General features: G+C 40.3%; 1 protein-coding gene and 2 non-coding genes across 3 annotated transcripts; 2 read left to right on the top strand and 1 right to left on the bottom strand.

Moving 5' to 3' along the window:
* The first annotated feature begins 1131 nt into the window (after positions 1 to 1131).
* On the top strand, positions 1132 to 5896 carry LOC117256008 (uncharacterized). The gene is made up of 4 exons (XM_033625294.2): positions 1132 to 1214; positions 1421 to 1762; positions 2384 to 2526; positions 3880 to 5896. Exons 1-4 carry the CDS (start codon positions 1163 to 1165, stop codon positions 4021 to 4023), a joined length of 681 nt encoding a protein of 226 aa, XP_033481185.1. The 5' UTR covers positions 1132 to 1162; the 3' UTR covers positions 4024 to 5896.
* A 3302-nt stretch (positions 5897 to 9198) lies between these two features.
* On the bottom strand, positions 9199 to 9317 carry LOC117256093 (5S ribosomal RNA). The gene has a single exon (XR_004501606.1). It is a non-coding gene; the product is annotated as a 5S ribosomal RNA (ribosomal RNA).
* A 3390-nt stretch (positions 9318 to 12707) lies between these two features.
* LOC117256083 (5S ribosomal RNA) lies at positions 12708 to 12826 on the top strand. The gene has a single exon (XR_004501599.1). It is a non-coding gene; the product is annotated as a 5S ribosomal RNA (ribosomal RNA).
* The last annotated feature ends 1563 nt before the right edge of the window (positions 12827 to 14389 follow it).

The raw sequence follows: 14389 nt of genomic DNA, 5'->3' as shown, positions 1-14389 counted from the left end.
AAATTTGTGAAGAAAACTTGGACAACAGCTAAACAATATCAAAACATCCATTCACAAACTCTCACACAACTCATGCAGTATAATCCACAGGTGGGACCAAGTCATTATTTTGCAGCTTACAAGTAAATTTCAAGTCTTAACACTCAAGACTCAAGTCACAACAGGCAAGTCCCCTAGTCAAGTGCCAGGTCCTAAACTTTGAGGTTTGGGTCCTAAACAAGTCATAATGTAAGCAAAAGTAATATTATTTTAACAACAGAGTAAAAATATCAAAATTTACAAAATGATTATATATTAGTTCTTCATGGTTCTCTCCTACAACTTGACTGAATGTTGCCAAATTGATTCAAACAAAGTGGATCTGAAGAATTAAGTGTTGACTTGCTCGGAATAAATAAATGTTTGATTTAGGACTGAAGAAAATGAATTGATTAGTGAAAGATTTTTTTTAATTACATAATTTGTAATTTTTTTCAAGTCAGAAGGCTCAAGTCTGAGTGAGAACGAGTCATTGGTGTTAAAGTCCAAGTCGATTTGCAAGTTTTTTTTAATTATCATTTTGAAAAGTTGAGTCTAAAGTCATCAAATTGGTGACTCAAGTCTGAGTTATGTGACTCGAGTCCACACCTCTGATATAATCCACGTCTTATATATCCAGTCGTATGCACTCAGCAGCAGTACTGAGCATACGACTGGATAAATGAGACTTGGATTATACTGTATAAATTGTGTTAGAGTTTGTAAACTGTTGTTTTGATATAGTTTTGCTATTGTTAAATGTGGTCCGCAATCAGTGAATCAATACATTGCTGTTTTCAGTGGAGGCATACAAGAAAAACAAAGTTCCTTCATTAGTTAACACGGTATGACTAATCGATTTACAAATAGTCATGTTGTGGGTGTAGTCTAGCTTTCCCTTTTCTTCCATCTACACATTTTCATAGTAGTTTTCAACGTCTTAGCACTGTATGCACGCTAAAGGTCACATCACTATCGAAGGCCCATAAGGAAATGACTGAAATCAAAAGATTTTCTCTCACAGGTTGCACATCATCACCCCACATCAAACAGTAAGGAAGCAATGTTTACCATGCTATGTATCTGTGTGTGTGTGTGTGTGTGTATGTCTAAGACACAGACAGTATGCAGTCAGTGTTGCGAGATGATGCACCTCTGTTGGTTCACACTGTTTCTCTGTCTTTCTGCCAATGCTGGTATGACCATTTACCTTTCTTTAAACATTTTAAGAACATTTTGCCATAGTTCAAGTCTAATTGCAACAATTTTCACTAGACCAGTTGAGAGGATTATTTTTAAACTGTGCAAAAATAGTTTCAGTTGCTGCTTCCTGATATACTGCGTAGATGGTATGAGATCATTTTAAACCCTCTAATCATACGGCTTGTCTTGTTTATGACAGAGAACAATGCAGTTTGGCGAGAGTCCGGCAAGAATGTCACCTTGGAGTGTTCCTCCGCAGGATGTCCCACAAGCATCAAAGGATATGATGCGATGTATCTTTATCAGTATCAAGATCTGAAGGAACCACAACAGGTGCTTTACTATTTCTCCAATACAGAATTAAATGTCAGAACAACCCCAGGACAGAGGTACACTGGCAGGATTCAGACAGAAGGATCACTGCAGAGCCACACCATCACCATCAGCAGTCTGACCGTGGATGACTCTGGTGTCTACAAATGTGTCTACACAAAAATTCCAAGTGAAGTGGAATGCAACGCCTACACACTTTTTGTGAGAGGTGCGTTTTTCCTTTTTCATCTCAAAGCCTACAGTGCACACATACAATGTATTCTAAAAAATGCTGGGAAAGGTACTTTTTACCTCGCTACAAGTTTGATAGCTATAGTCCTCAGTTACTTACGACAACGATTTGACATACAACACATACGATGTGTTTATTAAATATGATACATTTGTAAAGATACTTAACAGAATATAAAATGGGTTAATGTTTGTTATGTGTAAAAGTAATATAATCTGATTTTCATCAAATGTTTTATCTCCCTTCTGAACTTATAAAACACCAGTAGTTAGAAAAGTATTAAAGTGGAGCTTAAATATTTGCTGCAGTCATCCACCAAAGGATTTAAATACTGAATACTTTCAAATACTCCACGACTACTGGACCATGTTTCCTACTTATTATGATCCTTAACTACAGAATGTGTCTGTCTATCTACATACAAATAGAATATCTACCTTGCTTTAGTTTTAGAGGACCCCTCCTTCGGGTCCATGGTGAATTCACTGTCATTTTGAGAATTTAAAAGTAATGTTATCAGTAGATGAAAGGCTGCAGGAACATTTGCATGAAGACATTTTATTTGGTATAACCCATGTTTGCCTTCATTTCACACAGGAGTGGCACCGTGTTCCAGATCTGCGGAAGTGCCTTGTGCCCGCACTAGTGAGAAAAGTCCACCTCTGGTGTTAATCATCATCGGCGCCTGCACCATCAGCATGCTGGTTATCGTGATCAACATCATACTAATCATCCCGAGGGTGAGTTCAGATCTGTCGACTCATCACTGCGGCCTGCTAGCTTCGGTTGTGGTTGAGTGTCTCCAGATATTATTCACTCTACATGCACACATTTATCATTTTATCACACTGCATTCTTCTGAAACTACCAAACGGTTGTAAACCCAAGGTGTAAGATCTTAAGTTTGCGTGCTAATTGCATAGAAAACCACTGAACGCTCTGTCTGCAGGATGTGGGTGCAGTGTCTTTAAACCCACTGCACTTCTGTTCCTATTTCTTCCAACGTTGTCTCGAGATATATATCATGTCTCTTGGTAAGAGAGGTTTCCTTGAATAGAAACACCTTTTTACTCGGTTGTGCTCGACACGCTGAACCATTAAGGACATGTCAGTGTCAGAGCATACTCTGCAGATCCTTACACAAATAAATATACTAATACAAATGTCATATCTTAAAAATCAAACATTTTTATTCCCCTCTGCTGCCCTGAGTATAAATTTTTCTTTATACTGACGACACACACATTTCCTCTTACCATTACAAGTTTTTACTTACCTGCAGAAAGACATCCAGTCCTTGTACTAACTAAATAGGGGTATGGCCATATACTGGCTGATGATATTTAAAAATGATAATATTGATATCATGTTAATAATACACATATGATAATATCTTGTAAATAATTCAGCACCACTTAAATAGTTTTTTTTTCCTGTTCTCCCTTTGTCTGCTGCCCTTAACACTATCTGGTTGCCTTTTGACATTACATTTGGTGTAATTACTCTGTTTGAAAGATGTTTCTATAGTTACAGACTCTCTCTTCACCTCCTTACACTCGTATTTTGAGTGTAATTCATTTGTAAAAAAAGAGACAAAATGCACAGTGAACAAAGATAAAGATTAATTTGATTGATAGCATTATTGTTATTGTTATTTTCCCCCTTTTTTTTATTTACAGTAGTATCATTATCACATACTCGTTTAGACATGATAATTGCATAGTAAAAATCTGATATCATGCCAGCCCTAACCTCAATGGAAAAATCATCACAAGCACTTGTGAAGAAGTTTTGTTTACATTGATGTTATATTTTAAATTGCTCTGCCATTTCTCCTGGACGAAAACTAGCATCATCAGCGACACAGTTAAAGAGCTGCAGCCTTTGAATTGCTTCCTTTTAAACTGATTATAGTCTGTGATGTTGGATCCCATATTAAAATATCTATTAAAATATTTTTCTACCGTTAACGTCAGTCTCTCTCCAATTTTGGTCTTGAATAAACAAACTACCCCTTAAACATAATAACTGTAATTTTCTGCTACCTGTACACACCTTCATGCTTTCATACAGTGATATTTAACCACTAACAGGTGAGACGATGGAAGCGCAGCAAAAGAACAACAGCAGCAAGAGTCCGGCAGGTCTCCAATGATAATGTGTATGAAATCATGACCAAGACTGGCCTCCACACTGCTCTGGAGGAGTCATCGCCAGACCTGAGTCAGTTTGCTTAGTATTACTTAACATCAAATATTATTGGCTTGGGTATCTAAGTGGCAGCCGTGATAAGAGCTTGCTGAATTCTCTACATGCAAAGGAAAGATGCTTTAATGATTCCTTTCTTATCTCCTTTAGCTTAGGGTTCACTGAACAGGGTCATTCCTATCCTCCTAGGGTCTTATGTTCCCCAGCTCTGTATAACACATAATGTAAGCTAAAAAAAAAAAGTTCCCCAGCACTGTATAAGCCTATAACATGAGCTTTTGTGTTAGGTTAGAGGATAATCATCATGACTCTAAGAGCTCTATCCGGTGAGCTACCAGAGTGCTTTATTTTGTATGGAGAACAACTCCCACACATATTTCAGCCTTTAATTTTACATAATAAGAATATGTCAACTGATTAATTAATCAATTAAAAGAGGAAGAAAACAGAGGATAAAAAAGGAGAAAAACATTTATTATATGTTTTTCAATGGTAGTTCAGTATTGCAATTTCCAAACAGGTGAAGATTAGGAAAACAGTTTAGGGTGAGGTTAGTTTATTTATGAAATATTATATCTTGAAACAGGTTTAATCTGACCTGAACATAATAGGGGAGTTGATGTGAGGGTGAGTGTAAGTAACCATTCTCAGCGTGACAATTGTTTCATTTCACTTTTGTGGCTTATTTCTTTTTTTAATTTCAATTCCAGCCTCGAAAATGAAGTCATATTTTTCATTGGGTTTTCCACATTCACATAGCCTGCGTGAAACAACAAGATAACAGCTGGAATTATCTAAGATGCACTTTCAGTAGCCCATCTGCGGAACACTGTAGTTTCACAACAGCGGACCTACATCAGTAACATCTGCCGTTGCATAATTACGGAGTCTAGTGTACAGTCGTTTTCTCTGAGCATCGCAGTTGTCTTTTCCTAAGCCCTTTTAAATTCTCCTTCACATCTTTCCTTGATGTCATGTTGTTTTCCATTTAACATAAAGAACAGTGTTTAGGAAAAGACACAGGGCGTCAGGCTTGGTTTACTTTACTTATGATTTCAATCACACATGAGACAAAATGTAGAAGACATGTTTAACAGCTAAACATGGATTATTAAATCTCTTTAAAGCGTTTAATTGTTGTGAAAGTGTCACCAAACTCAAATTGTTCTTCATATTATTAGTATTGATTGTCAGTACTCGAACTTTAATATTTGTGTGCTTTTTTGTTTGTATTTGACTGCTTTATCACATGTTAATAAAATGAATGCTTTAATAATGTTTGATAATTGCATTACTTGAAATTTTTGTATTTGCCTGGGCTTGTTGGGGTTTATATTCTGTGTTACTTACAAATAAAATGTAGGAAACAAACAAAATAAAGTGCTAAAACTATAGCATGAAAGAGATGCAAAAAGAAGTATGATTAATACAGAGGTGCTGGAGGCTGAAACAGCTTTAAGCAGTCAGATTGTTGTTTTTTTCTGAATTTGCCATAAAGCACAATTCGTATGTTTTTTGCTTTTGTAGCAATCCAGCAAATGTAGCTTTTGAAAACAATGAGAATCTGGGGCAGATATTATTGAAGGTTGTGTGAGACTGTTTCGAGAGGTTGCATGTGGGCAAAAACCACAAACTTAACAGGCGGGGCTGGTGGTAAATGTGTGGGTGGTTTGCGTGTCTACAGTACGTGTAGAGTTCTCAAGTATAGTTCTAAATTCTTTCATCCATAGATTCATAATGGGGCTATTAGGTAGAGATATGACAAATGGCTAACTTAGATATAATAATGTAGATAGTAAAGGTGCTGATGGTGGTGATAATGGTTAATGTAAATCAATTTGAGTATGAACTGTAACTGTGTATCACTTATAGAAGGATAATAAATAACATGTTTTTTGTGTATGTTCTGATAATTCTTGATTCTGGTTCTGTTTTTTTTTTCTTTTCTTGTATATATGATGCATTTATACAGTATTTACTGTATGTGATGCATTTACGTACATACATTTGTGCTGTAACATCAAACTTCATACTGGTTTCGAAATGATGTCAGACGTTTTGCTTTGACAACAATGAAAGTGTTATCTGCATCTGTGGTATTTGAGCGTGTTTATAGATTTGCAAACAAATGTTGAATATTCAATAAAAGCAACTCAGATAAACTGAATTTTGATGATCTCACATTAACGCCATGTCAACACCAAACTTGTGTTTCTGTCAGTGTTGTTATTTATTTATTTATTTATTCATGGCTCAATGAGACACAGGTGGCTGTCAGTTGAGAGCAGGAAGCGCATTCAAACTAAACCACAGGCATTACAGAAACAAGGCCTGACAGGCACCAACCACAGTGGTAATAATAACAATACAGTTCGGTTGCTTAGAGTTGAATTGCAGCGTGTTTACCCTTGAATCATTTAATGGAACCTATTGTGGTGTATTAACACCTGCACACACTGACCCAAATAACACAGTGGGATTTGGTGTGACTGTGCGTGTATGTATTGTTAGAGGAATACATATAATACTGAGAAATGGTCACAGCTCTCGTGAGCTCACTTCCTAACCATTTTTTAGCCCAGTTCAAAACCACAAGGTTCATAAAACTTCTCCTTATTTGGTCTGTGTATCTTCTCCACCGGCTTTATGTCATGAGGTCTATTTTGACCTAACTAACAGCCTTGTGCTAGTCTCTCCTGTCTCTCTTTATCTATTTTCAAAAGTGTATAAGTGTAAAAGTGTATCTTCAATGAGTCAAATGTACTTGAATACAATATTTTTCATTTAGCTTTACATGTAAGCAGCATCTTCATATATCTGACCCCAGAGGTGTGGACTTGAGTCAGACTCAAACCACAAATTGATAACTTTAGACTTTACTTGACAAAATTAAAAAAAAAAAAATGCAACTCAACTTGGACTTCAACACCAATGACTCGTGACTTCAATTGGACTTGAGCCTTTTGACTTAAAAATACTTGAAATCTCCCCCCAAGCCCAAAGATGAAAAAGTATGTTATTTAAGAAGTGTGCCACAAATCAAATAATTTCCCTCTATTTCCTGATGCAACCATAATGAACACTATTCATTCCAGGCAGGTCAACACTTAGTATTTTGTTTGCATACAGAAGCTATGGCTCATCAACAAAAAGGAATTGCAGTATGGAAAACATGCAGTTCCAAAATTACAGACAGGGATGCAACGACTTCCAACAAACTTGATTTAACAAATTTTAAAAAGTATTTATGATTTCTGAAAATGTAATATATCATTACTCTGTTGTTAAAATGGCATTACTTTGGGAAAGAGCACAGTAAGACTTGTTTAGGACTCGAAAATCAAAGTTTAGTATGGGACTTGAGTGCTTGAGACTTGCGTGTGACCAGGGCTGCCCCTGACCAAATTGGGGCCCTAAGCGAAATTTTATTTGGAGGCCCCCATCCCAAATGTATCATAAGTACAAAATGACCGTACAACAACTTGCCATTTAACTTGACAACCTTTATTGGCAATAACAAATGTACTGTAGATACAGTAGTTTGGTTGTATGAGTCAAATAAAATAAAAAATTTAACCTGAAATAAATAAATAAATATTAAATAAAAATAACTTCAAACTGAAATAAATAAATAAACAAATCAGAGTCACAAATAGCCATCAATTACTCATCAAAAGAAAGTAACTTCCACCACCTCAATCCCCCACCCTTGATTAAACACTGAAAATAAAATAAAAAAGGGAGACAGGTTTTTCCTATTTAATCTTATTTTGTTATATTTCTCCCTCTCCCCTCTCTGGAGGCGTCTGATCTCCCTCAGCCCTCGCCTCTCCCACCTTAATTAAACACTGAAAACAGAAATAAAATACAGAGACATTCTTTTCTATTTTCATCTTATTTAGCTATATTTCTCCTTCTCCCCTCTCTGGGAGCATCCGACCTCCCGGCCCCGCACATACTCCTGAGGCTCTTTTGGACGACATGTGGACAACTCTTCACCTGCTGCAGCTCTGCAAGTGCCTGCCGGCGCACCCCTCTTATTGTTCAGATGTCGAGTGCTGTCAATCATTGCAGCGACGCATGGGCGGTCAGGTCTCTTCTCTCCTTCCTCGAGCTGATTCTACGCGCGCCTCACGGTAGCGCATGTGCGCATCCATTGCGCATATGCGCAAATGCGTCCCCTCGCGCAAAATGTGGCCTCCCATGGAAGATGAGGCCCTACGCACAGCCCGTGTTCTGTGTTTAGGGAGGGGCGGCCCTGCGTGTGACTTGCAAAACAGTGACTTGGTCCCACCTCTGTCTGAGCCTCTTTTTAACCACTCAGCTTCCTGAAATGGTCGAGTTAAACATGAAGACATGGGTGGAGCTTTAAAATTGTCCCCATGGATTATGTTTCTGCCTTTTGTCATTTATTTTGAAGAGCTGACAGATGGTCCTTCACACCAGGAGGTGGCAGCAAAAGTCAAACTGACTCTGAACCACAGCTTCTGTAAGAATGATGCTGTGTGCTCCATGTGACTGCTCTTGTCTTACAGACCCTTAGCCCACTGTATTATTTGACCAGGTAAAGATTGTTTTAACCTCATTTTCATCCTTTATTGAGTCTGTTTTTCATCGTTTCACCTCCAACATGCAGGCTGGTACATTTTGTGTTGCCCGCAGTCACAGCGTCTGTCTCAGTTGTTTTTATTTCTGTCAGTCTGTCCCTCCACCATTGTCTCCACTTCCCCAGGCCCCTGCTTTGCTCTGTCCCAGTTAGCTCCCACTTCCACCTGCTCACCTGTTTCCATTTCCCTCATCAGCCATGCCATATAGATTATTCCAACTATACAAAGACTATTTATAACACACAATAACACAGTCCTTTGGTTATATTTTCAAATGATATTTTTGTGTTTTTTCTTCACTATGAACACACACTGTAGTTCATTTTGAGTTAATGTGTACTCACTACAGCACCAAATATATATATATCAGCAGCTCTGCACACTGTACAAAGAGATCTCCCATCTGCCTGATGAACATGATTGCTGAAAATGTCAAAATACAAATCAAGTAAAAGTACAGGTAGGCTATAATACAGAGCATGAAGTCCAGATTAGCAAATAAAAACATGTAAATGTTTCCAGTGGTGGTGTTTTTTAAAGAGGTGTCTCCATTGCAGAGGAAAGAGCGGCCTCTGGTGGTGTGAGGTGAGAAAGAAAAGCTTACAGCACCGGGTATTCCCAGGCGGTCTCCCATCCAAGTACTGACCCGGCCCGACCCTGCTTAGCTTCCGAGATCGGACGAGATCGGGCGTATTCAGAGTGGTATGGCCGTAAGCAAGTAAATGTGTAACACACAAGCTATTTATACTTATTAACACATTGGTAACTGTTCTCAACATGGTTGAACGTGGTTATTGATAATCTATGATTTTCATTTAGGCAACAAATCCCATGGAAACACCAAAACTAATGAAGTCAAGTCTCGAACACATATTTTCTGTGTATCCACACTTTGATAAAGCTCTGTGTCCTCTGTGCCATAAGTTATAGTCTACCTCCATTTGTTAACCAAAATTATTAATAATTGCCTGCTCCACTGAATTTACTGCTAATCTCTCACATTTCATATGTTCTTTCATCTTCACAATCTTTTCTGTCCTGTTCTAAAAAAACAAAAAAAAAAACAAAACATCTATAAAATAATTAATGTAAATCATCATTCGTCAGAAATCTTGATGCTACTATTCATATCAAATGTGTCCTCATTCTAAAATAATCCTGGGTGAAGAGAAGGGAAATTATTTGATTTGTGGCACACTTTTTAAATAACATAGCCTGCTTTTTCATCTTTGGGCTTGGGGGAGATTTCAAGTATTTTTAAGTCAAAAGGCTCAAGTCCAATTGAAGTCACGAGTCATTGGTGTTGAAGTCCAAGTTGAGTTGCAATTTTTTTTTGATTTTGTCAAGTAGAGTCTAAAGTTATCAATTTGTGATTGGAGTCTGACTCAAGTCCACACCTCTGGGGTCAGATATATGAAGATGCTGCTTACATGTAAAGCTAAATGAAAAATATTGTATTTAGGTAGCCTACTACTGATAATCCTACACAGTGTCTATGTGTAAACATAGTTGTTGTACAAATGTACAACAACTATGTTGACAGTAATACACAATAATGACGTGAATGTTTCTTGTATGGGTGTGTGTCAGTGTTATGGGCAGATCCTGTTGAGAAATGTTGAGATTTTATTTATAGATGTGTTTTAGAGCAGGACAGAAAAAGCATTGTATGTTATATGATATTGCTTTCTTTAATAATAATTTTGGCAGACAAATAACTTATGGCACAGAGGAATACGCTTCATCAAAGTGTGGATACACAGAAAATATGTGTTCGAGACTTGACTTCATTAGTTTTGGTGTTTTCATGGGATTTGTTGCCTAAATGAAAATCATAGATTATCAATAATAAGAGTGTTTTCGTTGTGGCAGGAGACTTTAATCAGGCCAACATGAAGACTGTCCTCCCTAATTTTTACCAGCATGTGGACTTTGCTACCAGGGGGGCGAACACATTGGACTTGGTATACACCAACATAAAGAAGGCCTTCAGAGCAGCCACCCACCCCCACCTTGGCTCCTCAGACCACCTCTCTGTTATGTTGATACCAGCATACAAGCCCCTGCTCACCAGAGGTAAGCCCACCCTGAAGCAAGTGAAAGTGTGGCCTGAAGGAGCTATGTCGGCGCTTCAGGACTGCTTTGAGAGTACTGACTGGGACATATTCAAAGAGGCTGCAACTGACAGTGATCATATAGATGTGGAGGAGTATGCGTCAACTGTGTGTGCGTACATCCTGAAGTGCGCAGAAGATGTCGCTGTCACCAAGACTGTCATAACCAGAGCCAATGACAAACCATGGATGACCAAGGAGGTAAGAGCAGCGCTGAGGGAGCGAGATGTCGCCTTTATATCTGGCGACGCGGGGGCTCTCAGTGAAACAAGAGCCAACCTGAATTTTGGTTTTGTCCAGGACTCAGGTAACACCAGACATCTGTGGCAGGGCATCCAGTCCATCACAGGTTACAAGGGCACCCCCTCCCCCTGTCAGGACAAACTCAGCTTCCTAAACGAACTGAATCAGTTCTTCGGACGGTTTGAGGAATTAAATACCACCCCCACAAGGAAAGCTGTCCCTCACCCCGACGAGCAGACACTCAGACTTGAAACAATGGATGTGCGGAGGACCCTGAGAAAAGTCAACACACGGAAGGCAGCAGGCCCCGATAACATTCCAGGACGGGTCGTCAGAGAATGTGCCGACCAGCTGGCCTGTGTCCTCACCGACATCTTTAACACCTCGTTGATGTAGGCTGTTGTACCGTCATGTTTCAAGGCTGCCACCATCATTCCAGTGCCTAAGAAATCCAACATCACTAACCTGAATTACCTCTGCCCTGTAGCACTGACCCCATCATTATGAAGTGCTTCGAGAGGGTGGTGAAGGACCACATCATCTCCACACTCCCACCATCACTTGACCCATTCCAGTTTGCGTACCAGCCGAACCGTTCCACAGAGGATGCCATCTCCTCTGCCTTCCATCTGAGCCTGGAACACCTGGAGGATAAAAACACCCATGTGGGGATGCTGTTTCTGGATTTCAGCTCAGTGTTCAATACAATCATCCCTCAGCACCTGGTGTGCAAACTGGGTCACTTGGGCCTCGGCACCCCCCTATGCAACTGACTACTGGACTTCTTCACCAGCAGAACCCAGTCTGTACATGTGAACAATAACATCTCCAGCGTCATCTCCCTGAGCACTGGTTCCCCCCAGGGCTGTGTTCTCAGCCCCCTGCTGTTCACCCTGATGACACACGACTGTCGCCCCAGATTCAGTACCAACCACTTCCTGAAGTTTGTGGACGACACAACCGTTGTGGGCCTCATCCAGGGTGACAACGAACTGGCCTACAGGGACGAGGTGAAACATCTGGTGAACTGGTGTAAAGTCACCAACCTGATCCTCAGTGTTGACAAGACAAAGGAGATCATTGTTGACTTTAGGAAATCTCGGCCCAGTCATACACCACTCCTCATCAACAACACTGCAGTGGAGGTCATCAGTAGCACAAAGTTCCTGGGAGTGTAAATCACCAACACACTAACCTGGTCCCTCAACACCACCTCCCTGGCGAAAAAGGCACAGCAGCGCTTGCACTTCCTGCGATGGATGAGGAGAGCCTCCCTCCCCCCTCCCATCCTGACTACATTCTACAGAGGCACCATCGAGAGTCTCCTGACCAGCTGCATCTCTGTCTGGTTTGGGGCTTGTAAGGCCTCTGACTGGAAGTCTCTGCAGAGAGTGGTGAGGACAGCGGAGAAAATCATCGGGTCCCCGCTCCCCTCTATCCGGGACATTGGGCATAAGCGCTGCCTGACCAGAGCCCAATGCATCTCCTTTGACCCCACCCACCCCCACCATGGACTGTTCTCCATGCTGACCTCTGGCAGGAGGTTCTGCAGCATCCGTAGCAGGACGTCCAGATTCAGAGACAGTTTCTTTCCCCTGGCTGTAAGACTATTGAACACTCACATACAATAAATAAACACTCATCTATGGGCTGTAACAGTCTCTAAGTCTATAACCACATTCAACCGTATTGAGAATGGTTCACAGTGTGTTATTAAGTATAAATAGCTTGTGTGTTCCATGTTTACTTGCTTACGGCCATACCACCCTGAATACGCCCGATCTCGTCCGATCTCGGAAGCTAAGCAGGGTCGGGCCGGGTCAGTACTTGGATGGGAGACCGCCTGGGAATACCCGGTGCTGTAAGCTTTTCTTTCTCACCTCACACCACCAGAGGCCGCTCTTTCCTCTGCAATGGAGACACCTCTTTAAAAAACACCACCACTGGAAACATTTACATGATTTTTATTTGCTAATCTGGACTTCATGCTCTGTATTATAGCCTACCTGTACTTTTACTTGATTTGTATTTTGACATTTTCAGCAATCATGTTCATCAGGCAGATGGGAGATCTCTTTGTACAGTGTGCAGAACTGCTGATTGATACACATTTGGTGCTGTAGTGAGTACACATTAACTCAAAATGAACTACTGTGTGTTCATAGTGAAGAAGAAACACAAAAATATCATTTGAAAATATAACCACAGGACTGTGTTATTGTCCTACTTACAGTTACGTGCCTCTCAGAGATTTGACAAATAGGCTATGGATGCTTTGCACATTTTCTTTTTCAGAACATCCAGGATTATTTTAAAATGAGGACACATTTGATATTCAGTAGCATTCAAGATTTATGATGAACTATATATACATGTGGACTGTAAATAGTCTATGTATAGCTGGAATAATCTATATGGCATGGCTGATGAGGGAAATGGAAACAGGTGAGCAGGTGGAAGTGGGAGCTAACTGGGACAGGTGAGGGAGTCAGAGGGCATCTGGTGGATGGATGGAGAAGAGCAAAGCAGGGGCCTGGGGAAGTGGAGACAATGGTGGAGGGACAGACTGACAGAAATAAAAACAACTGAGACAGACGCTGTGACAGTGGGCAACACAAAATGTACCAGCCTGCATGTTGGAGGTGAAACGGATCAAAAACAGACTCAATAAAGGATGAAAATGAGGTTAAAACAATCTTTACCTGGTCAAATAATACAGTGGGCTAAGGGTCTGTAAGACAAGAGCAGTCACATGGAGCACACAGCATCATTCTTACAGAAGCTGTGGTTCAGAGTCAGTTTGACTTTTGCTGCCACCTCCTGGTGTGAAGGACCATCTGTCAGCTCTTCAAAATAAATGACAAAAGGCAGAAACATAATCCATGGGGACAATTTTAAAGCTCCACCCATGTCTTCATGTTTAACTCGACCATTTCAGGAAGCTGAGTGGTTAAAAAGAGGCTCAGACAGAGGTGGGACCAAGTCACTGTTTTACAAGTCACACGCAAGTCTCAAGCACTCAAGTCCCAGACAGTTTGTGTCTCAGTTGTTTTTATTTCACCCATTCTGCCCCTCCACCCTTGTCTCCACTTCCCCAGGCCCCTGCTTTGCTATTCTCCATCCATCTACCAGATGCCCTCTGACTCTCCCACCTGTCCCACTTAGCTCCCACTTCCACCTGCTCACCTGTTTCCCTCATCAGTCCTGCAGTATATCACAGGCCCACTGACCGCTGTTTTATTGTCACTATTTAATACTGGAATTGTATAATGTCTCTTGATTCCGCTCATTCGTCTACGCATCCCCCATACATCAGATAATGACGTATCTCTTCCAATTTTATTACAATATTGCCCCCAGTATTCACGTTCACTGCTCTTATGGTCCTCCGGACAACCGCCTGTAACCTTGTATAGTTATTTAGAGTTTCC

Source organism: Epinephelus lanceolatus, chromosome 3 (assembly GCF_041903045.1).
Source record: "Epinephelus lanceolatus isolate andai-2023 chromosome 3, ASM4190304v1, whole genome shotgun sequence".
Taxonomy (NCBI): Eukaryota; Metazoa; Chordata; class Actinopteri; order Perciformes; family Serranidae; genus Epinephelus; species Epinephelus lanceolatus.
Note: the sequence above shows the minus strand (reverse complement) of the source record. Positions and strands in the feature narration are given on the sequence as shown.